The sequence below is a fragment of the Pygocentrus nattereri genome, chromosome 16 (genome assembly GCF_015220715.1).
Source record: "Pygocentrus nattereri isolate fPygNat1 chromosome 16, fPygNat1.pri, whole genome shotgun sequence".
NCBI classification, from domain to species: Eukaryota; Metazoa; Chordata; class Actinopteri; order Characiformes; family Serrasalmidae; genus Pygocentrus; species Pygocentrus nattereri.
This window is the reverse complement of record NC_051226.1, coordinates 33577477-33601953: the sequence shown is the minus strand read 5'-3', so window position 1 is coordinate 33601953 and position 24477 is coordinate 33577477. Positions and strand designations below refer to the sequence as shown.

General features: G+C 40.6%; 2 protein-coding genes across 3 annotated transcripts; both read right to left on the bottom strand.

Annotated features, from left to right (window-relative positions):
* Positions 1 to 3014: 3014 nt before the first annotated feature.
* LOC108414127 (vitelline membrane outer layer protein 1-like) lies at positions 3015 to 8307 on the bottom strand. Its single transcript, XM_017686929.1, has 5 exons — positions 8004 to 8307; positions 6544 to 6665; positions 5529 to 5642; positions 3286 to 3470; positions 3015 to 3147 (listed from the first exon to the last, which is right to left on the bottom strand). Exons 1-4 carry the CDS (start codon positions 8169 to 8171, stop codon positions 3287 to 3289), a joined length of 588 nt encoding a protein of 195 aa, XP_017542418.1. The 5' UTR covers positions 8172 to 8307; the 3' UTR covers positions 3015 to 3147; position 3286.
* A 3686-nt stretch (positions 8308 to 11993) lies between these two features.
* Positions 11994 to 23199, bottom strand: c16h18orf54 (chromosome 16 C18orf54 homolog). 2 transcript variants are annotated; one of them, XM_017686931.2, is made up of 8 exons: positions 23078 to 23199; positions 20910 to 21225; positions 18821 to 19555; positions 16448 to 16601; positions 13812 to 13887; positions 13525 to 13710; positions 12477 to 12535; positions 11994 to 12345 (listed from the first exon to the last, which is right to left on the bottom strand). In XM_017686931.2, exons 2-8 carry the CDS (start codon positions 21175 to 21177, stop codon positions 12246 to 12248), a joined length of 1578 nt encoding a protein of 525 aa, XP_017542420.1. In that variant the 5' UTR covers positions 21178 to 21225; positions 23078 to 23199; the 3' UTR covers positions 11994 to 12245. The 2 variants fall into 2 exon arrangements, with proteins under 2 accessions (XP_017542420.1, XP_017542421.1); XM_017686932.2 differs by lacking the exon at positions 23078 to 23199 and adding an exon at positions 22479 to 22497.
* Between the last annotated feature and the right edge of the window lie 1278 nt (positions 23200 to 24477).

Sequence of the window (24477 nt, the reverse complement as noted above, 5' to 3'; positions counted from 1 at the left end):
AATAACATAAAATCTGTTTTCACTCAGTTTCCCCACTAGTTGGGACTATTTCTATCATGTGACCCCATCCCAGAGATGCCATAGCCATCCATCACTGGGAACCCAAGAGGAGAAAGTGCCTGGAGTGATTGTTTGATGGAAAAAGACCCAGTTGGTGGTGAAATTAAGTTTAAAAAAACCAAACATTTTGTTTTTACTTAACTTTAGATGCTAAAAAGTCAGAGTTAGCAGAATTATTGACTCACCTAAGAAGTTTGAGTTGGGTCAGGTCTGGTGTCCTCAAGCTGATTCAACTCAAGAAAAGCAATGTCATCAGTTAGATTAACATTTAGAACAGAGGCCTGGCCATTGGTTGGCCTTGGTCCACCCAGATCTGTCACAGGTTTACCCAGCCAAATGGAAACCAAATACTTATTAAGGTGCATTTTTTAAGATGATAAAATTTGATTTGTTTTCTGTGAGTGAAAACAAAAAATTGCTAGAGGTCTATTGTACCTGCATTTCACATGTACACTGCCAGGAAAAAAACAGTAGTGTATAAAGGCACTAACAATGCAAATGTATCCTCAAAGGTGCAACAGTGGGTCTGAGTCCCTTAAATAAGTTTTCCCAGAAAAAAATTTTAAAAAAAGGCCTGGAGATAAGACAACATTGCCCCATCTCATTTCACCCCTCATCACTACCACCCTCAGCCCTACCCCTTTGTTTTGCACGTTCATGTCTAGAGGTTGGGTGTCCTGATTCTTGTTGAGATAGAGGAAAAGGGCGAAGTGTTAGGGCTACATAGCCCTCCAAACAGAGGTTTTCAATGACTCGCTCCAAAATAGTGTTATGAGGGGGGAAAAAGGAAAATGGCTGTACCAAAGACCAAAGAAACAAACAAATGTGAGTATTTTCTCTGTTAAAATTACATTTATGGCATTTGGCTGACGCTCTTATCCAGAGCAACTTACAATTTGATCATTTTACACAGGTAGGCCAAGGCGGTGTTAGGAGTCTTGCCCAAGGACTCTTAATGGTGTAGTGTAGGGTGTTTGCCCAGGTAACGATTGAACCCCCGTCTACAGTGTAGAAGGCAGAGGTGTTACCCACTACACTATCCCAACCACTTACATTACATCACAATAACTATCATATTATATTACTTCAATGTCATTTCACATACCAAGAAGCAAGTAGCTAGCTAGCTAAATTTGCTGTTCCACCTTAAAAGGTGCAGCACCTCAGGCTGCACCATTTAAGGTGGAGCGGGAAAATTTTAACAAGAGGCTGGTGAACTTGTTAGCTGACATCAGCTTCGTAATATAGAATAATGGGGTGGGCGATAATAAATAATTGTCATACTCCCTCTTTGAAGGCAGTGAGGAGCTGAACTTTACCCTCCTCTGCTGTCGCTGCAGACAGGCAGGGTTGCCTACAGAACAGCGCTAGTAGCTGTTAATGAAGTGATGCTCTTTTTATTTGAGGGTCCCATTTTATAGAGGAAGATTTCAACCACTACCCTGTAACTCAGTTCCAAGGGGCAACACTCAAAAACAAGTGGTAGAGGTAAAAATAAGAAATGGGACTGTGATCATGTGTTGAGTCAATAAGCTTAAAGATATAATTACAATAAGTTATGATGCATTTATGTTCCCTATCTAAAGGTACTGAACTAAAATCCTCGATATGTGCACAGGCTGGTATATAGAAATGCAAGCTGAATCTCAAATAGCACCTTTTTTCCTACATACTGAACTAGCTAAGTTCTGAAATTCTGGCTTCTACGCCCAAATAGTTAATTGGTTGTCCTATACGGAATTGTGCAGGCATTGCTGAATTCCAAATGGCTATTTATTAGACACATTATGTACTGTTTGGTGCTAAATAAGACTGAAAATTGCGTATAACTTAGCACTGCAGCAGTAATTTAGGAGCTAAAAGTACTTGTAAAACTAAGTTTCATGCTGTATTATATGTACTGTCTCATCGACTTTGTATTTTGGTAGTCTGTATTCATACATTGGCGCCACCTACTGGCTATGCAGTTTAAGCTATGTGACTTTGATGTCATTATTGTGAGTCTGGTTCATGCAGTTGCCCGTGGAAGTGTGGCTACTGTCCCTCTGTTTCGCCTTTGACCATCTTCTATTGGCTTTAGATGGCATCGTCAGTATGTAGGAAGGCATTTGGTCAGTTTGTGTGAATTCAAAAGTGGATTTAGCAGATTGATTTTCTTAATGCTAACATGTTCATTACTCATATTTCATATCTATTTTTATGAGTCACTGGTTGTTTCGGTTCTGTCTCACATTAAGCTATGGATCTGGAGTGGGACAGTGCTATGTAGTAGTTGCACAGTTGACTAGTCGACTTAAGTGCTCAGCAGTGGCACTTTAAGCTTGACGTTGTCTAATCAACAGCTGAGGAGCCTGGTGTTATCAGTTTCGGAACCTTGAGTTTCTTGAAGGCTAGCGATACGATTCGGGGCTCGTTGGAAAGGGTACAGCAGTGCTGCTGGAGTTTTTAAGCACCGCAGTGTCGCAGCCGGACGGAGAACCAAAAATATCCAGCCAACAGAGTTCTGTGACCACTGATGAACACTAGAGGATGACCAACACAAACTGTGCAGCAGCAGATGAGCTGTCGCCTCTGACTTTACATCTACAAGGTGGACTGACAAGGTAGGAGTGTCTAATAGAGTGGACAGTGAGTGGACACAGTGTTTAAAAACTCCAGCAGCCCTGCTGTGTCTGATGCACTCACACCAGCACAGCACACACTAACACACCACCACCACGTCAGTGTCACTGCAGTGCTGAGAATGCTCCACCACCCAAGTAATACCTGGTCTGTGGGGTCCTTTGGGGGTTCTGACCACTGAAGAACAGGTAACAAAGTATGCAAAGAAACAGATGGACTACAGTCTGTTACTATATGGTCAGTGGAGCTGATAAAATTGACAATGAGTGTAGAAACAAAGACTCGGTGTATTTGATGTTTCACAGTGTTGATCATAGAAACACATCAGTTGATAAAGTATTTTTCTCATATTTATTCAGAATAATTTTGGAGAGCACTGTACATTTGGAGAAAGAGACGTGAAGAGATGGTTCATCATGTTTTCATCTTGGTACACATCAGTTTGGTTAAAATGACGGGCAGCATCTGGAATACATAGAACAGAAAGACATCCTGTCAAACTGTTGTTCAGTATAAATCAGGGTTCTACTGGCGTGAATATCAAAAACAGCCATTTGGTGCCTTAAAAAACCAACAGGTATTAAAAATTTCAGCTGCAATTACCTCAGTCACAGCAGAAGAATCTAACGTCATTGAGAGCCGTGTCGTCTCCTGACCCTTGGGGTTCCTCTACTTTTGTCTGGATGCCGCAGATCCCCTTTCCTGTGCAGTACTTACTCCAGTTGCCCCATTCGCCCCAGGATGTGCCCCAACCAACAAAATCTACATCAACTCCACTGCACTGGAACCTGTCAATGATTCAGATCTGATTACATATATGACATGGTTTAAAACCGGAGAAACGAGGCTAATGTTACCAACTCTAGAGCTCAGTAGTCACAGAAGTCGCCCAGATCGTCCATCACTGAAGCTTCATTCAGCCACATCCAGGCCTTCGTTAAGGCGGCACAGACTTTTTGATGTGGTTTTAGGACACAGCGTGACTTACTGTGAACTATAAAAATGAATAAAATTGCAGGCAGCAGCTTTAGACAACAGGGTCTGTATTCACAAACAACAAGGAGTTGGAGTGCTGATGTAGAATCAGTGTTTCTGACAGACTTTCATCCAAGATCCATGTTCAGCCCTGGTGTTTACCACCAGTAGCAGTGAAGTTTGGTTCATTTTTATAGCTTATAGTTGTACTGTGCTCTCAACCTGGATGCAGTTTGTTTGGGTTGAAGTTGTGATGATACAATTTGGTCAAATTTTGCAACTTTAGTCTAGAATAGGAGCTACGAGGCCCATGTAGCTTACAAACACTAGAACTCAGTAGTCACCCAAATATCCCAAAAAAAAATCCATCACCAAAACATCTCGCAAACCTCATCCAGGTCTTCATTAAGATCATGCAGTCTTGTAGATGTGGTTTAGGACACAGCAAGACTTACCATGAGCTATACCTTAAGAAAGACCTGGGTGAGGTTTGGGCGGGTCGAGAGAAGTATTGTGGATGTAGTTTTACAGAGCTATTTGGGTGACGACTAAGTTCTAGTGTTTGCTAGCAAACTCCACTTCTAAGCTAAAGAAGCCAAATTTGGACTATTGTCTCAGGCAATTGACTACAATCTGGGATAAGTGTATCTGTGTACCATTTTTTTACCAAACCATTATTTTGAGGCCCAACTGCACACTTTAAATGAGCTTTAACAGTACACTGCATTCACCTTCCTGGAGGAAAGCGACATATTTTTTGTGAATTTTTTTCCATTTTCCCCCCCAATTTAAACGTGTCCAATTCCACCCTCTAGTTGTGTTATCCCCCATTCACATGATGTCACGCATTTGACAAACTCCAAGACTGAGATGGACTTCATTTCCCAGACTCCTCTGGGAGATCACGTGACATCGCAACTTGCTTATGAATTGGAATCCGAGATGGACTCCGGTGCCCACAATCCAATGGGGGATCACATGAGTTCTGACACTCTCTTGCACACCTATCAGCGCTCACAGTCTCCAGAGTACTAAGTGGTTTCACATGTGCATCATTGACAGATGATTAGAACAGCTTAGTATATAAGCCCGAGCTTTAGTTAGCTTTAGTGCAAGGCATTGCTTCCTAGAGAACCTAGAGAATGACCACATCTTTTGCCTTGTCCTTTTGGTTTTGTCCGCCTGGTGTTATGATCACCGTTGTCATCCTTCTCCATTTTTTGGTTTTGACCCATGCCTGTTCTTTGACCATTTTGCCTTGTGATAATAGAACCAATCTTATCCGTTTAATCCCCATGCCTCTGGATTCTGCTGACTTGTTACACACAATACCACCAGTGCTAGGAGGGCAAAGGCAAATACAAGCTTCCTCTGAGACAAGTGAAGCGGCACCACATCTTTTCAAACTGCCGCTAACACATCACTGTACAGCTGAACGCTTGCTACCCATTCTGTTACGTCAACTAACAGACACCTGTACTGGCTATCATCACGCTAAGTGATGAGGAAGACGGGGGGCCATCCTACCCACCCAGAGAGAGCGAGGCCAATTGTGCTCTCTTGGACTCCTGGCAACGGACAACTGTAGCATCACCAGGGATCAACTCGCGATCTCCTGATGACCGGACCAATGCTTAGACAGTTGCACCACTCAGGAGCAGAAATGGTCACATTTTAACCTTTAACTTCATAAATATTCAAATAAAAAGCGTGGTCAATACAGTGTATGGCACAAATGGTAATAAACACAATATAAAGATACTAATGATGACCATTAACTTGAGGAGTACCACCCCACTGACCTTTTTTTCTGTGAGTATATTCAGTTCAAAAAGATTATGGAAGGGTCTTGAATGCAAAATTATGGTCACCTTATGTTGTTTGCAGCTGTATCATCACCATCTCCTTGTTGACCTTCAACGCGGAGCTGAAAAGCCATCAGCATCCCAGATGGACAGTATTTCGGTCCTTTCCACAAACCCCAGCTGGTAAACATAAAGACAGATAGCATTTATGTTTCCACAAAACCCTGGCGGTCACTGTAGAGATCCACTTACATTTTACAGCTAATGTTCAAGAACTCTTTCACCTTATGGTGGGGAGATCATGGACATATGTCTGCTATTTGTAAGCCCAGCAGTAAAGTAATATCCGTAACTGCTTTTCTGAGCTCCCATTATGAGTCATATTTGCAGACACTCTGTAGAAATTGTTCCATGTGTCTTGCTAACATCTCATTTTATTCCTACAGTTAAGGGGGGTTGTTAGGCATCGCTCTCTAATGAATGAAGTTAATCACTCACAGTTGGATCCTGCAGCAGGTGGCTAACACAAGTAGAAAACAGCGTCTAGCTCAGCTACAAACAAGTGTTATAAACCTTCAACAAGCATCAGCAACACATTTAGAAAAGCTTAAATAAGCTGTTTGTTGGGGGGGTTGGTCTGAATCAGTCTCTCTAAGGAGAGGAGAGGAATGTGAGTAGCTGACATGTACACACTGCTAACTCTGATTGACAGATCTGATGCCAAATTTAGTCTGAAGAACATGTCAGGAAAAAAAGTCAATGATAAAATGCCAGAGTAAAATCACAAAAACTACAGATAATAGAAGAAAATCATGAAATTGAGTAGACAATGGCTTTAAGGGAAAAAAAAATCTCAAATAATCTCAAACTCAACTCAAATGTGTTCATATTTTTGGTTAATAGTGTGTGTGTGTGTGTTTGTGTGTGTGTGTGTGTGTATATATATATATATATATATATATAGTTAAGTACAGGCTGATGTATTGCACTAAACCATACTTACACTGTAATATAGACTATAATATGCAATGTTGTAATATGTTATTGTCTTACTTTGAAAGTTCATTTGTAAGCCACTCACCTTCCGGTTTCAGACTTCACTGTGGCAAAGTCTGAATTCCATTCTACGCCTGTGGGTGTGTTGACACAGTGCAGACGAATTCCATTTAAGGCAGTGTCGTCTCCTTTTATTGGGTCTTCAACCTAAAACATCATTCTTTACTGCATTCATGTCACTGTTTACTCATGTCCCCCTTTGCTGTATACACATAATTCTTTAGTGCATTTACATCACTCTACTGCATTCACATCACTCTCCTGCATTCACATCACTCTCTCCTGCATTCACATCACTCTCTCCTGCATTCATGTCACTCTTTACTATATTCATATCACTCTATTGTATTCATGTCACTCTTTACTGAATTTGCATCACTCTTTACTGAATTTGCATCATTCTTTACTGCATCCGCATCACTCCTTACTGCATTTACTTCACTCTTTGCTGCATTAACATCATTGTTTACTGAATTTACAATACTCTTTGGTGCATTCATGTCACTCCTTATTACATTTACATCACTCTTTGCTTTCACTTTTCACTGACCATACAATTAAAACATGCATTAAATAGTCCTGATAATTGCTTAAGTTAACTTCAATGCAATGTAACTTATTGTAATTTGGAGAAGAAAAGTCACTGAAGATGTCTTTCATCTTTAATTAAACAAAGTATATATAAATTGTGTTCAGTCTGACTGTCCATATCTGTTTTTCTCTTTTGTCATGGACTGGCCGCCTGTCCAGGCTGTTGCCTGCCTTCCGCTCAATGAGTGCTAGGATAAGTAAGTAAGTGATACTTTTTTGATCCCACAACCGGGGAAATTCCACCTCCGCATTTAACCCATCCATGAAGTGAAACACCACATACACACTAGTGAGCACACACACGCCCGGGGAGCAGTTGGGGGTTAGGTGTCTTGCTCAAGGACACCTCAGTCATGGACTGTCGGCCCTGGGGATCAAACCAGCGACCTTCTGGTCCCTAACCTCCAGCCCACGACTGCCCCCAATATAGATGGTAACTAGCAGAAGATAGAATCCAGCCCCCCCCCAACCCAGGAGGAAAAGGCTAATTAGAAGACGAGTGAGTACACTGTATTCAGTTAGCCCTGATAAGATATTTATGTACATACTTATGGCCTACAAAAGTTATGTCTACATATTACATACTTAAATCTACTTAAATCTTAAATCTACTTAAAAGACGTTGTGATAAGTTGCGATGAAAGTTCATAGAAAAAGTTTTGTATTGTTCTGTTGAGTTTTCACAACAGCGACATGCCACATTTAGTATGTATTACAACATATTCAAAGTGTAAACGTTGAAAATAAGCAATCATATATTAAATACCACTTTTAAACAGTCCACTTAAGTACATATAAGATTCATATGCATACATTGTTGGATTCAATGAAGACTGCTCACGGTTCTAGCTATACCCCAGGTTCTTTAAATCAAGAAGAAAATGGCACACTTACCTTCAGACTGTAGCCTGCAGCGTAGTAGCCTTTTGGACACATTTCAACCTCGCCCCATGTGCCCCAGGATCCACCATTACTAACAGTAAGTACCGACCTATAGGGTCTGTTTCCTCTGACATAGGAGACTAGAAACAGAGTCACTATCGTGTAAGCTAGCTGATGCATTGCTGCTGCCTCAGTGGACTGTCAAACTGGTCACTGTGGGTCTAGAAGAGCTGTATGATGGGCTGTCCAGATCCGAAGTTGCTTTATATTTAGTCAGGACGCGTAACACACAACACACGTTTCAGCTGTCCAGTCATGCTTTTGGCAGCACTGGACTATTGATTTCCCATCACAGCTTGTTTGGAGGCCTTGGATAAGATCAGCAGTGACATCACAAGGCAGTAGTTCCCAGTTAGATAAGTTCAGATGAGTCAGCTGAGTGAGTACTGCACTGAAAAAATAACAGTTGTTGCCAGACAGTTACTATAATATTTACAGTATTTGTACTGTAACAGTATATTGTACTGTATTTTTACTAGACTACACATTGACAGCAGTATATTACTATAATCAACAATAGAAAGGGATTTCTCTGAATGTTATGAGGATAAAATGAAAGGAGTCAACAATCATAACCAAATAAAGTTTCTTTTCAGTTATTCTTTCAGAAGCTAGCAGACGAAGCGGCTTTCGCTGAGGCTTTAAGTTGGCGTGTTTACGACATCTGTTGTGAATAGACTTCATTTTAGGCCCCAAAACTTATAAATGTGCTTTTTTTCTTTGCTGATTTTAGACAAAGTGTTAATGAAAGTGTGCGCTTAGTTTTTTTAATGAAATGTACAGCATTTTTTGGAACGCTGTTACCCGTGTTTAGGAAGATATAGGCTATAAATGGCATTTAAAAGCCCTTGTCAAATGAATTTATTTTCTAGCAAAAAGCAGTTTCTTTTTCTCTCTAAACGAAAAGTGCAGGTTTTCTTAAATTAGTGTTAGAAAAATCAGTATTATACTCTTTGTTAATCAGTATTATATTCTGTTAATGATCAGTATTATATCAATGTTGTAACCACTTACTAACATTAGTGTAATGGCCAAAAGCATGTTCCAAAAAAGTTGAGACGGGGGCCTGTTTACCACTTTCTTCACCTCCTCTTTTAACAATACTGTGTTTCAGAACCGTGAAAACACTGCTGTAGTTTTGAAAGTGAACTGTTTTTTCTATTCTTGTTTGATACAGGATTTTAGCTACTCATCAGTTCAGGGGCCCATTTGTCGTATTTTCATTTTATAATGTGCCAAATGTTATCAGTGGTGACAGGTTTGGACTGCAGACAGGCCAGTTAATAACTGGACTCTTTTAATAATTTAATTCTGTCGTAAAAGATGCAGAGTGGTCTTAAGCCCAGAGGACCATCCATCCATCCATCCATTTTCTAAGCCGCTTCTCCGTCAGGGGGGTGCTGGAGCCTATCCCAGCAGTCTTCGGGCGGAAGGCAGGATACACCCTGGACAGGTCGCCAGTCCATCGCAGGGCGCCCAGAGGACCATGATTTCCAAAAAGAATTTCAAATGATTCATCCGACCACATTTTAAATGAACTCGGGCCCAGAGAAGGTGGTAGCATTTCTGGATCCTGTTTATATATTGTTAGTTATTAGTTATTGTTATATATTTATAGATTGTTCTTTGTGATTTAGAGTTTTAACATGCATTTGTGGATGCAGTGATGAACTGGTTTCACAGCTACAGTGTAAATGAGGGTCAGCTTAAATGTGCTTCGAGCGTCAATAAAGGTTGACTGACCCTTCCCTTCAAACACACATAACGGCAGAAAAAAGGCAGATTTCAAGGAAACTCTCAGTTGATGTAATTCAGAGCGACTTCCCTTTGAAATGTGCTGGATTACCCTAGATACAGCCTTTGTGTATTGTGTGTGTGTGTGTGATAATATCAGCAAATTCCCTATTTCATGAGAAATGATCACACTGAGATGAACAAAACATTCATTTTTTTAAATGAGAATATGTAGAAATTATTTTTTTTTAAAAAGCCACTCTTTAGGATCACAGACCAAAAATTTACTAAATACTAACATACTAACAGTACTACAATACTAAATGCTAACAGTGGAGGACAATAACAAAGTAAATGTAATTGTTTCTGTACTTAAGTAGTTTTTTTGTGTATCTGTACTTTTTCCTTTCACTCCACTACATTTCAGAGTCTAATATCCGACTTTTTCCTCCTACATTTTGAGAAATCTGTCGTAATTTTTGTTTTCTGTGTGTATAAAAACGTAACATGTCAAAACGAAAGAAGCGCAAAGCCAGAGCACCAATCAGGGCCCAGCAGTCACTTTGTTTAGAGCTGGGTTTGACCTGTTGGTCATACCGACCCAGTGCAGCACGCGGTTCAACGTCAGCGCAGCAGCGTAAAACTTTGGGAGAGTCTGTTCAACATAAATGATGAACTAACCTAACTTTGTGTAAATAGAGCTCAATATAGAAATATGTCCACATATGCAGTCGAGACTGACGCGGCTTTTTTCTGAATTTCTACAAACACCATTTCATTTTATAGTAAATGAGTTTGGGCTGGTTTATGTTTATGAACAGACGCCTACAGATCAACATAGTAAAGGAGCTCATCTGTGATCCTGAGTTTAAAGCCAGTTTTTATTCAACTTAAACTTGGAACTAAGTTGTAAATAAATCTGAAACTGAAACTTTGCTTGTGTGTAAAAAGTGATTTCAGAGCCACTCGGTTCTCCCTGATGGAAACTGTTTACCTTCAGTGTTTTGTGCTTCTGATCATTTTAATAGACGTCAGCGTCACTAATTAATGACGTTCTATTAAAAGACTGGTTTACCAAGAGAGACGCTGGAGGACTTTCACCTGAAATGAGTTCATGAAGCCAGTCTGGTTATAAAAATGTTAACAGGACCAGATCAGAGCCAGAATTACTCTTTTAGTACTTTTACTTTATACTTAAGTACATTTGAAGGCAAATACTTTAGTACTTTTACTCAAGTGGAGGTCTAAAGGGAGGAACTTCTACTTTTATTGGAGTAATATTTCACCTTGAGTGTCTCTACTTTAACTCAAGTACATGAGTTGTGCACTTCATCCAATAAAAAAATGTAAATGGAAATGACACAAGCTACAAAGCAGAAATGTAAAAAATGGTAGATGCCAGATTCAGATCAAGTCAAATTGCAATATCACAAATTTTGATATTTGTGAGATTTTTGAGAGAAATAATTGTTTTAGTTTATATTTGGAAATTTTCTGTTTTCCCAAAATTCCCAATTTTGATTAATGTCAGAGATATGAAGCAGTAGGGTTATTACATTTTCAGATTAGTTAGAAAGGCAGCTTGAAGTTCTTGCTAAATTGGTTGGATTTAATGTCCAATTTGAGCTTTTAACGTCAGATTTTTATTCATACTTTTTAAGGCTTTTGGGTTTATATGGGTTAATTACACTTTATTTTAGTTGTTTGTATTTCCCCCATCTCAACTGCTGGGACGCTCGAAGCTGTACTGAAAATACTGTTACTCAAACATTGCAATGTGCTGAAATCTGGAAACTCGGCTCAGGTTGCCAAATAGGTCAGGGTCCAAAAGATTAAAACTGAGGAAACAGAGGACGTTATTCCATGATCTGTAGTAGAAACAAATATAAAACAACACAAACTGTAAATGTTTCTCTGATACTTTATTAGCCCCCTTTCACCCTGTTCTTCAGTGGTCGGGACCCCCATGGACCCTCAGAGCAGGTAGTATTTGGGTGGTGGATCATTCTCAGCACTGCAGTAACACTGAAGGTGGTGGTGTGTTAGTGTGTGTTGCGCTGGTCTCTTTCACAACACTTTCCCAAATGGCAATGACCAGAAATAAGACTAAATCAGACTGAATTCTGTATGTGATTATGATGAAGCCCGAGACGACTTAGCTTTTATCTTGTCAACCAGCTTCAAAAATCAACACCAAAAGACAAGAAATAAGGTCACTTTTTGAACTAATTGCACTTTATTAATATCATGAAACTTTTTGTGCTCGAGAACTCATAAGGCACTGTGCATATAATAATGTCACGCTGTGCTGTTTCTTCATTTTGGCAACTCTTTATCTGCTTTATTTAGCAGTGCAGGCTGCAGGACGGCAGGTGGCAACTCCTCCTCTCTAACTCACCTGGGTCTCATCAGCAAACCCTTCATCAGTTCCATCAGGGACTCTGTGAAAACCAAAAGCAGTTAGCTTTGTCCAGCATCCCCCCTCTGCTGCAGTCCCCTGGTCTTCTTCTCGTTCATTTCATCCACGAGGCTTTTCAGTCTTCCGAGGTGATGCAGAGCTCTAACATCACAAGAAGAAGCAAGAAGAAGGTCAGCGAGTACTGCATGCAGACGCAAGGTAACATTTACAGCACTGAAATGCTTTTATACAGTGTAATGATCTGAGTTTGTGTTATTATAGAACATACGGACCTCTGCAACGACTCCCCACCAGGAGCTGAATCATAATCGTCTGAATCTGGTTGAGGAACCTGTGAAAAGAGCCAAAGAACGTCTTTGGGTGTTATAGCTGTTTACACTTCCGATTTCCATACAGATGAGCACCTGTGTTTGTTGCCCTACCAAGGCCTTGAGTTCTAACTGCACCAATGAAACTGTTTACAGAACCATGAACTTCTATCAGAATATAAAGCTGATCTCTCTTCATACAGACCGAAACTGCAGTTACTGCATTCGGCCTTTGTATGGCAGTATAGTAACTAGAAAAAGGAAAGTTGAGTGTACGTAGTAACGCCATGTGGCTGCTTTGGTGTTGCTATGACACTGCTATGGTATTCCAGCTTGTTGTTAGGTGGTTGCTAAGGTGTTGTCTGGCAGTCAGTATGATATCCCTGGTGGTTGCTTAGGTGTTGCTTGGCCGTTGCTTTTGTATCCTAGATGGTTGCTGAGGTGTTGCTTGGCTGTTGCTATGGTATCCCAGGTGGTTGCTAAGGTGTTGTTTGGCCATTGCTATGGTACCCCACGTGGCTGCTATGGTGTTGCTATGACACTGTTATGGTATTCCAGCATGTTGTTAGGTGGTTGCTAAGGTGTTGTTTGGCAGTCACTATGATATCCCTGGTGGTTGCTTGGCCATTGCTGTGGTATCCTAGATAGTTGCTAAGGTGTTGCTTGGCTGTTGCTATGGTATCATAGAGGGTTGCTGAGATGCTGTTTGGCCATTCCTATGTGTGGCATATGGTTTAGCTACAGAGTGTAAACTGACTGTCGCTGAATAAAAAGTATAAGCTTTATATATTATGTACGCAAAATCAGTTTCATATTGATGATTGTGGTTGAAAAAAACAAGCCAAATTGTTTTAAAAAGCACAAGCAACCTATTTGGCTTTAGACTCCATGATCATGAAGTTTTGTTCTAGTTCGAAAGCTGCAGGTGTTGGTGGAGTAGAGTTGCAAATTTCTGGCTGTAGAAAAGAAAAACATCAAGCTGGCTTTTTCAAGCCATTTTAATTACATGTACCTCCTTAAACTCCCTGTTCGTCATCGGAGTCCGTGGGTTTGGAACGCTAGCCATGCTGTGTGGCTCTGTCTCTTTTTGCTGCATCACCCTCTGCTCCACGGCCTGAAGGCTAAACAGCATCTGCTTGAGGGCCTCAACAGGTCCATGGTGCTTCCTGCTGCTGTAGCCTGATGAGGAGCCTATCGACTGAGTGGGAAATGTGGATTTAACGTGAAGCATCATGAAGCCGTGAAGATGCTGATAAAGGAATCTATGAAGTGTTCAACATTTAATTAAATTCTGATTACCTTCTCTGTTGTATCTTTCTGAGATTCTTCAGTGGTTAGTTGTTCTTCAGGATCCCCTACTGGTACCGGAGACTTGCTGTGAAAAATAAGAGTAAAATATCTGTTTACTTGTCATAAAAAAGTGTACCTGCAGGACATGGGTTAGTTCTACCTGCAAAGGTTCTGTAATTAAGTCATTAGCAATGAGATCATTTTAATCCAGTATTAATCTGCAGCGTGTAGTTTTACAGTCTGACGGTAATAATTATGGAGAGATTTTAATCCAGTATGAATCTGCAGTGTGTGTAGTTTTACAGTCTGACGGTAATAATTGTGGAGTGATTTTAATCCAGTATGAATCTGCAGTGTGTGTAGTTTTACAGGCTGACGGTAAGAATTGTGAAGTGATTTTAATCCAGTATGAATCTGCAGTGTGTGTAGTTTTACAGTCTGACTGTAATAATTGTGGAGTGATTTTAATCCAGTATGAATCTGCAGCGTGTGTAGTTTTACAGTCTGATGGTAATAATTGTGAAGAGATTTTAATCCAGTATGAATCTGCAGTGTGTAGTTTTACAGTCTGACTGTAATAATTGTGGAGCGCTTTTAATCCAGTATGAATCTGCAGTGTGTGTAGTTTTACAGTCTGACGGTAATAATTGTGGAGTGATTTTAATCCAGTATGAATCTGCAGTGTGTGTAGTTTTATGGTCTGACGGTAATAATTGTGGAGTGATTTTAATCCAGTATGAATCTGCAGAGTGTGTAGTTTTATGGTCTGACAGTAATAATTGTGGAGTGATTTTAATCCAGTATGAATCTGCAGTGTGTAGTTTTACGATCTGACGGTAATAATTGTGAAGTGATTTTAATCCAGTATGAATCTGCAGTGTGTGTAGTTTTACAGTCTGACGGTAATAATTGTGAAGTGATTTTAATCCAGTATGAATCTGCAGTGTGTGTAGTTTTACAGTCTGACGGTAATAATTGTGAAGTGATTTTAATCCAGTATGAATCTGCAGTGTGTAGTTTTACAGTCTGACTGTAATAATTGTGGAGCGATTTTAATCCAGTATGAATCTGCAGTGTGTGTAGTTTTATGGTCTGACAGTAATAATTGTGGCGCGATTTTAATCCAGTATGAATCTGCAGTGTGTAGTTTTACAGTCTGACTGTAATAATTGTGGAGCGATTTTAATCCAGTATGAATCTGCAGTGTGTGTAGTTTTATGGTCTGACAGTAATAATTGTGGAGTGATTTTAATCCAGTATGAATCTGCAGTGTGTGTAGTTTTACGATCTGACGGTAATAATTGTGAAGTGATTTTAATCCAGTATGAATCTGCAGTGTGTAGTTTTACAGTCTGACGGTAATAATTGTGGAGTGATTTTAATCCAGTATGAATCTGCAGCGTGTAGCTTTACAGTCTGCCTGTAATAATTGTGGAGTGATTTTAATCCAGTATGAATCTGCAGTGTGTGTAGTTTTATGTTCTGACAGTAATAATTGTGGCGTGATTTTAATCCAGTATGAATCTGCAGTGTGTGTAGTTTTACGGTCTGACGGTAATAATTGTGGAGTGATTTTAATCCAGTATGAATCTGCAGCGTGTGTAGTTTTACAGTCTGACTGTAATAAATGTGGAGTGATTTTAATCCAGTATGAATCTGCAGTGTGTAGTTTTACAGTCTGACTGTAATAATTGTGGAGCGATTTTAATCCAGTATGAATCTGCAGTGTGTAGTTTTACAGTCTGACGGTAATAATTGTGGAGTGATTTTAATCCAGTATGAATCTGCAGTGTGTGTAGTTTTACAGGCTGACGGTAATAATTGTGGAGTGATTTTAATCCAGTATGAATCTGCAGCGTGTGTAGTTTTACAGTCTGACTGTAATAAATGTGGAGTGATTTTAATCCAGTATGAATCTGCAGTGTGTAGTTTTACAGTCTGACTGTAATAATTGTGGAGCGATTTTAATCCAGTGTGAATCTGCAGTGTGTGTAGTTTTATGGTCTGACAGTAATAATTGTGGAGTGATTTTAATCCAGTATGAATCTGCAGTGTGTGTAGTTTTACAGTCTGACTGTAATAATTGTGGAGCGATTTTAATCCCTTATGAATCTGCAGTGTGTGTAGTTTTACAGTCTGACTGTAATAATTGTGGAGCGATTTTAATCCAGTATGAATCTGCAGTGTGTAGTTTTACAGTCTGACGGTAATAATTGTGGAGTGATTTTAATCCAGTATGAATCTGCAGCGTGTGTAGTTTTACAGTCTGACGGTAATAATTGTGGAGTGATTTTAATCCAGTATGAATCTGCAGTGTGTAGTTTTACAGTCTGACGGTAATAATTGTGGAGTGATTTTAATCCAGTATGAATCTGCAGCGTGTGTAGTTTTACAGTGTGACTGTAATAATTGTGGAGCGATTTTAATCCAGTATGAATCTGCAGTGTGTGTAGTTTTACAGTCTGACTGTAATAATTGTGGAGCGATTTTAATCCAGTATGAATCTGCAGTGTGTGTAGTTTTACAGTCTGACGGTAATAATTGTGGAGTGATTTTAATCCAGTATGAATCTGCAGTGTGTAGTTTTACAGTCTGACGGTAATAATTGTGGAGTGATTTTAATCCAGTATGAATCTGCAGCTCACAATGTCACTGGAGGATTGTCCCAGGAGCGATCAGCCTCCAGAAGCTCTGTGCTTCCTGGACTGCCATGCTGCTCCTTGGCTGTACCACAGAGACCAAGAGATGGGGAGTTCAACACCTGCTCTGCCCTCTGGATCAGAGAGCCAATCTTGTCACCTGAGGAAAGAAACACCAGTAAATTGGTGGGGTGGAGTTGACACGGCATTCAGTAATGAACTGCAACCTTTGACCAGATACAGAAAGCATCTTAGGAAATAAAGAGCTGGTTTCCCAAACCCAGATTAAGGCAAATCCTAGACTAAAAAGATGTGGTGATTTGCAAAAGACTAGACTTAATCCATGTCTGGGGAAACTGGATATCTTACTATGAGACTTAAAATAAACTTTGAGATCAACTGTCAGTGTGCAGTATTTAATGGATATAGACATAATTCATGACAAATAATGTAATGGCCTATTAAAAACTATAAATCAATTTCATGCATAATTACACAATTAAGATGTTAGTAGAATCATTCGGAGTGGTTTGGTGTGAAACGCTCCGTTCTAGAGAAACTTAAGAGTCAGAATTGTTCACAGTGGTGGTGATAGGAACCAGACGTCCACCTCTAAAAGCTCCCTCACAGAAAGTTACATGAAATGGTTATGAATTCACTGCCTGATGTCTGAGACATTTACAATACTTCCCATCATTTTCCATCAACATTCCATATAGACTCGGGTTCCTCGCTGGTTCTGGGTGGTAAATAAAATGTCTATTTTTCTGTTGTAGTCATGGCGACCCCTGGTTCCCATCACCACCATTGTAAATACATCTGAACCATTTCTCACCAGACCACTCAATCATTTTGTTTACATCTCAGGAATTTCATAAAAAATCTGTGAATTCCCCTTTAAGCCTTAATTGTTTTCATTTTTAGTTGGAAAGCTTTCATGAATCTGGCCCACTGACAAGGATAGGTGACATCTTAAAACTGATCAATGACGTGTTAAGTTTACTGAGGTGTAAATGTAGGTTGTAGGAACAGGTTATGTAGGCGTAGCTGCCAGGCTCAAAAAAAGTCTATGCCTCTGTGAGGAGAGCAGAGAACCAGTGGGATTTGAACCGCTTAAAAGAACTGGAATCGGTGCCTTCAGTGGGAATGTTACGGTGTAATGCACAAATTGTTCCAATGCAATGCAACTTTCACAACTGAAATAATTAGCAAGAATTTGAGAAACATTAAGAAATGTTAGATGGGTCCAGAATGATGAACAGAGCTATGTAGCAAAACTATGGCCTAGATATCTTGTTGATTTTCAAAGTGAAAATAAGTAAACACTGCTAATAAACAGCAAATGTGCTTTAAATGTGCAGAAGTGTGTTCCCATACATCACTTGACCAGGGCGCCCAACCCTTTGCACACGATTGTATATGTAGAAGTTCCTACAAAGTCAGGTATGCTTTATATGTCATGCGTCATAGATGATCACGTTACTGAATACATTAATTATGTTTATGAATATGATTGTATTAATGATTCCAAACTTGCGCAAAAGTCTGAACAGCCCTGGTCGAAACACATATATTAATGTTTTGACTTTGTATGTGAAAGTTATCCTCTACTGCACGCATTATGAGAACAATTTTTAAAAATCGATTCACTTTTCTATCATGAAACGGCCCCAAATTCATTTTGGACCTGATTATTACATTTAAAAAATGAATAATAATAAAGTGTGCAGGGGTCCTTTAGGGACATGTTTGCCTTGAGGCAACATTGTGCGGTAATGGGAAGAAATGATACAGAGCCATGTTCCCTGAAGTGATGAAACCTGGCCTGTGACTGGCTAAATCCATTCAACTGTTGCACAATGTTGCTTCTAGGCAACAAACATTTCTGCAAATTCCCGTAACAACAGAACCAGCTGACAGTGAATGTTAAAAATGAGGTTTAAATGTGCCCACTAAGAGAGACTTTGACCAAGTACATGCTCAAACACTTCCCTTAATTATTAACCACATTGTTCTCTTTGTATAATGTTATTGCAAAGTAAGGAAAATTGTTGTTTCCCTGAGGCAACATCATGCAATAGAAGGTTAATACATCCTCTACAGGGTGCATTTTTCTGTATATTTTAGTTTTATGTTCATTCCAATTTGTCATCTTTGCATTAAAAGGATATTTTTATCCAGCAACCACATCACAGGGGAGCTCAAACTTTTGCACATGACCGTCTGTCATCTCTCTGAATTTCTCAGTGAATGGTAAAAACAAACGGCCATGAAACACACTTTTTGAGCCTGAACACCTGGACATCTGGACAAGGGAGGCAGGATTGGGGACTTTAATTCATGTTCATAATGAAGATAAACCACTTTCAGCCCACCGACCTCTGAAGGGTTGCCCCTTGTCATAGATGGCGTGTCTGCTTTCTCCGCTTTCAGCTGCTGCTAACGTCTCTGCAAACTGCAGCCTCAGCTCCCTGAGTGCGTCCTGGTTGCTGCCTTTTTTGTGACCTTTAGGGTCCTGCTGACCTTCATCAGTGTTTTCCTCCAGCTCGTTGACCCAAGAGGGAACAGCTAGAGCACCAGACGTAGTTTCTGTTGGAATGTCACAGTCCTTGAGCCAGGCGGGATACCTCAGGTCAGGAATGCTAGTCACCCCAGAAAAGTCCATCTCCGACTTGTGACTCGTCATCCATCTGGGGAGGTGGTGGGATGCCAGAGAGCCTGGAGTATCCCTTTTTGTGGTTAGAAAAGAGCTGGGAGGGAGTGTTCCACGCCCAGTTCTTGACCTGCCTGACAACAAGTCATCCACACATAGTGGCCTGTTTTGTCCAGAAGCTCTTGAAGGAGTCTTCGGTGTAGGGGGTTGATGGAATGAACTTCTTGGAGCACGACAAGGTCTCGAACGAGACCAGGAGCTAGAGTTAAAGCTCAGTCTCAGCGGGTAGTGTCCAGACTGGGATAGGAAGGCTGAGGTGCGAGTCACGGGAAGCGAGCCGTCGGACGGCAGAAGCAGGAGGTCGTCGGTTGTCATGCTGAGGCGGTCGGAGTCTCTGGGCTTCGGGCTAACGGGAAGCTTCAGAAAGTCCAGCTCTCCTTCTGTCAAGCTCTCCTTCAGCACTGCAACAGGAACCACATGAAAAAACAGGGATAAAAAAACAGCCGACATAAGCCACCACCAGTTCAGCCCAATCCATAAGAATTAACAATCCGATATATTTGTTAGTGATAACTGTGGAGAAAAAACAACAACAACAGAAAACCACTTGGGCTGAAATGAACGTAGAGCTGTAGCTTCACTATTTTAGATGAAAATGCTACATATGTTAGCAGGCTAAAAAACTACAGCAAAGATAATGTAGTAGCTGACAAAGGAATACATTTGAAAAATGTCGTTATTCCAAAATAGCCAAGGGAAATCGGTATGTTTTAACGGAGAAAGCTGCATCCTCAGAAGAGCTAATGGGTTAACGCTGGAGTGGACGCTGGTGAGGACTCAAAATCTTCTAAACAAGGTCTTTTTCTGCCCAGTAGGTCGATGTGCTAACATGTTGGTTTGTCAGAGAAATAACTTTTCACCGTTGCTGGACTGAGCTAACATGATCTAGGGTACTAAATGACTGTCGAACCGACACTGAAAGATGCATTTACTGCATTCCGAGGTTTACTTGACCAATGTCTGGTAAATCTGCCCACAACACATTTGGGCACACTTAAGTAAGATGGTTCTTCAAGGGCTCTTTTCAAACCCCCAAAAAGGGTTCTTCTATTGTCATAGACTTGACATTGTAACAATAGAAGGACCCTTTTTGGTGCTATAAAGAAACCCTTTCCAAAAAGTTTCTATATCTGATGAACCATTGCAACAGGCAAAAAAAAACTTGATCAAGCAAAGGGTTTTTTTTAGTGTTTCTACATAGAAAATAACCATTTTCTTTCTAAAGAACCCATGAAGAACCATATTTTTAAGACTGTGGTCAAATGACCTTTCTGAGTGAAAAGAAGTTAAAACGTCCAGAAATTACGTTTAGATCTGACAACTTTCTGCACATTTTTTTCCTGTTGGGTTAAAACCACTGAAAATAAAAGGTGTCATTACTTTTGCACAGGACACATTTTTCCCCCAATATGTTCAATTCAGCAAATAAACAGTCTTTGCGGATTAAAGTTTGCAGAAGTGTCCCCCCTATAGACGTTTTCACTTAGAAAAACTCCATGACTTTTGCATATCACTGTACATTAGCCTCAAAATTCCAGTACGGAATACGGACTTCCAGTAAAACGGAAGAAATAAACTTCAGACACAAAACTGATAATGATGCGTGTCTGATATGTGCATTAAATTTGATTTTCCCACAATCTCTTGCTTTAACAGCAAGGGTGGTACAGCAGGCGTAGGACCCCGTCTACAAACCAGCCTTCTGACTGCTCAATTTTACTGCCCCACTTTAAAAGTGTCAATAACGTATTCAACCATCTCTGTTTCTGTATCGGTGCAGACGAGAAGTGGCCGGTTCCTTTGGAAGCTCCAGCTGCCCTACGGAGGCGTCCGTGGTCCGCAGGCCCCTCTGGAAATCCGCAATGTAAGCGTCCAGCGCTTCAGAGGCCGATTCATAATTTCTGTCTTTGTATTTAATGGTACGGACTGGTTCCGGGTGCAGAGAGCTTTTCATTCGTCCGGAGCTGGCCAGCAGTGAGGTGACGGTCGATTCTGGAGGGAGAAGACCATCCACAGACCCCATGACCGATGCAGTGGAACAGCAGGAATCACCATCATCAGGGTGCTGTAGCTGCGAAACAAAAGAAAAGGCTTTACATTTAATATTATGAAGGAGAAAGGAGGAACCGAGGCAGCGCTACAGACTGATAAATAGGGATGCGTACCCTTTTACCTTGTTTTTCAGTGGTCAGGACCCCCATGGACCCTCACAGAGCAGGTACTATTTGGGTGGGGGGTCATTCTCAGCACTGCAGTAACACTGACGTGGTGATGGTGTGTTAGTGTGTGTTGCGATCACACACTAACTGCTCTGTGAGGGTCCATGGGGGTCCTGACCTCTGAACAGGGTAAAAGGGGGCTAACAGAGTATCAGAGAAACAGATGGACTACAGTCTGTAACTGTAGAACTACAAAGTGCAGCTATAGTAAGTGGAGCTGATGAAATGGACAATGAGCGTAGAACCAAGGACAACTCCTATGAACATGAATGTGACTGAACGACTGTCTTCAGCTTCTTAACTGTTCAGAATTTCTAGTTTTATTCACTCTAAAAGCAACAAAATACATTTTAGTGCCCGTTTCCACTCAACGTCTGGAAATAATTAGCTCCACTCACTGAAGCTACTGTTGTCAGCACTAAAAGAAATATCTAGTTGAGCTGATATGTGGACGTTTTCTTGTTCTAAGACGTTCTACCAGTACCAGCTGGTCTCCTTTCACATTTATGGTGATGTGGAGAATACAGTGGTAGCATAGTGTTTCTGCTCAAGCAGGGACGCGAACCCTGCTCTAGCCCCTGCTAACCCCCCCACAGTACAGCACACATACTGACGTGCTAAAGACAGGCCAGCTGACTTTTGATGTTTGTCCATAATGGAGTACGCTTTATTTGCTAAATCAGCTTAATTGAAGTACATTTTTGTGTGGTCTGTCTGAACACGTGATGTAATTTAGGACCCAGTGGTGTATTGTTTTGACTGGTGAAGCAGGGATTGGTGTAGCATGGTGAATAACACTGCTGCTGACCAGTGACTTGGTCTGACAAAGGCTACGTTCACACTGCCAGGTTGAAGTGGCGCAAATCAGATTTTTTGCCCTAATGTGAATCAGATCTGATGTTTTCAGAGCGGTGAACACACAAATCCGACCTGGATCACTTTCATGTGAGGTCCTCGATCGGAATGTGGCCACGCGACCTTAACGTGACGCTCGGATCGGAATTAACGTTTTCCACTGCGCATGCGCCGTCTTTCAGCGTTACCATGGCAGCAGCGCCGAACAGACCTTAAAGCCTGTAAACGGTGGAAAAGCAGCTCATCTCACCTTTTTCTCCTTCGTCTCGCTCTAATAATGAAGCCGAGAGACGTTCAGAGTTAATGATCTTCTCAGCGAAGCTCGTTAGTTTGCACTGATGATGCAGTGATTCATTCACGTGACCTTACTGGGTAGGATGGGCGCCTGCGGGTCAGTTCGGATCGACGGTTCGTCCACATTCATGGCTGATTTGAGTCACTTACCTAAACGAGTGTGAACTCTTGTCTACTTACAGATGTTGAACGAACAAAAGTGGAAAACGATAACTACTAAGATTGATTTTGCTGTGTAGATGTGGGAAATATAGACACAAACACCCAAGGAAACACCTCAAACTGAATTACTACATACTAGCAATTTCCACAAGAAGCTTATAGTGACCGAAATCTCTCCAAGAAAGTTACAGGAGGCGGTAAAGCTGCTCTGTTAATAAACGCCGTTAAACGTATTTAACTAACTGATGTATTCGTAGTGAGCTCGGTTAGTGAACTGAGTACCTTCGTGATTATATAGATCAGTTAGCTAATAGCATCACAACTATGGACATTTCACTGCAATTAAAAGCTCAAACCGGTCATTGTGAATACGTTTTAGCGGGGAAAGCTCACCGGTCATCGCTTCTGGAGTCGTTTATTGTAAACGCTGTGTTTTTTGTAGTTTACTGGTGTAAACAAAGACGTAACCAGTGCACTAGCAACCGGCTGCTCCGCTCTAACGGCTCCAACAGCACTGGGCGAGCCCGAGTCTGTCAAAATAAAAGTCCATGTGACTCCTGCACTGAGGAAATGTAGTCTGCCAAAGTTTATCTATCCATCCATCCATCCATCCATCCATCCTTTTAAAAATGTTTCAGTATGTGTGCGTGTGTGTATGTATGTGTATATATATATATATATATATATATATATATATATATATATATATAGGCTCCTGAGGGGCTCCGTACAAACCTGGCTCACAAATCTTGACCAGTTCATCTTTAAAATGTAATCTGAGGTGGAGTAACACGGCACATCCAAATCACCACAGTCATAAAGATTAGACACCTGTTTCTTTTATTAATATGTCCGTACTTTTGGCAACAGTCCCTGGAACAAACAAAGCCTGAGACATATAAGTTGCTCTTGAAGGCCATAAACAGACAAATCGTTTCACAACCACGCGTTCAATTTCTTTGTTAGTGCAATGAGCAATGGGATTAAAGTTCATAGAGCAAAGTTTAGATTAATCTTTACAAAGTTTGACATCAAGAGAAAGCAGCCTCCTTTACTGGGATATTTTCTATTTCTTCCGTTTTTATAGTTCTAAGAGGAAACGGCTCACCTTCAAGTTAACTTTGAGACTACAGCCTCTTGGAAAAGTGCCTTTGCTTCAGGATAGACCTGAAATATATTTTAATCCATTTATTTTAAACCACTCATGGTGGTGGGAAACATTAAGGGTGTTCTAAGGCAAAATAGTCCCCTGAGAAACCTTTTTCCACTTAGATTTTCCACTGTTTTCCATCATCAGCATTCCATGCAAACTCTGAAGACACGTGTAGGTGAACTGGTGGTTTTAGATAGTCAATAAAATGGATATATTTACATTGTAGGCATTGGGACTCCTGGTTCCCATCACCAGCACTAAAGAAATCTGGGTCTGTAAGTTTCTCTGCACATGAACCATATCACACCAGACCGTTCTGAATGACTTTCTTTTAATCCAACCCTCAATTGAATTATCCAGGAATTTAGAAAAATCTTGAAAAATTAAATGCCGTTACTAACAATCAGAGCAATGAGATTGATAAGATTGCGATGACTATGGATTCCACACCGACTTTTATTTTGACGGGTCAGTTAGCTCGCTTTCCATCACCTCCTGCTCGCCTCACGGAGCTTCATAACAAACTACGAACACGAAGTCATATGACTCTGTCAAAATAAAAGCCAGGCTTCTCGGCGTCTCGTTAATCATGAAAAAATTCGAGTCTTTATGCAAGCAACATGACAAGTACTATCTAATG

Coding starts and splice junctions, on each gene's coding strand:
- c16h18orf54 (XM_017686931.2), bottom strand. CDS start 21,177: ATGGGGTCTGTGGATGGTCTTCTCCCTCCAGAATCGACCGTCACCTCA. Junction 13,711..13,811: donor AGAAAGATACAACAGAGAAG/GTAATCAGAATT, acceptor TTTCCCACTCAG/TCGATAGGCTCCTCATCAGG. Junction 12,536..13,524: donor CGAACAGGGAGTTTAAGGAG/GTACATGTAATT, acceptor CTCTTTTCACAG/GTTCCTCAACCAGATTCAGA.
- LOC108414127 (XM_017686929.1), bottom strand. CDS start 8,171: ATGCATCAGCTAGCTTACACGATAGTGACTCTGTTTCTAGTCTCCTAT. Junction 6,666..8,003: donor CTGCAGGCTACAGTCTGAAG/GTAAGTGTGCCA, acceptor ATGATGTTTTAG/GTTGAAGACCCAATAAAAGG. Junction 3,471..5,528: donor ACAGCTGCAAACAACATAAG/GTGACCATAATT, acceptor AATCATTGACAG/GTTCCAGTGCAGTGGAGTTG.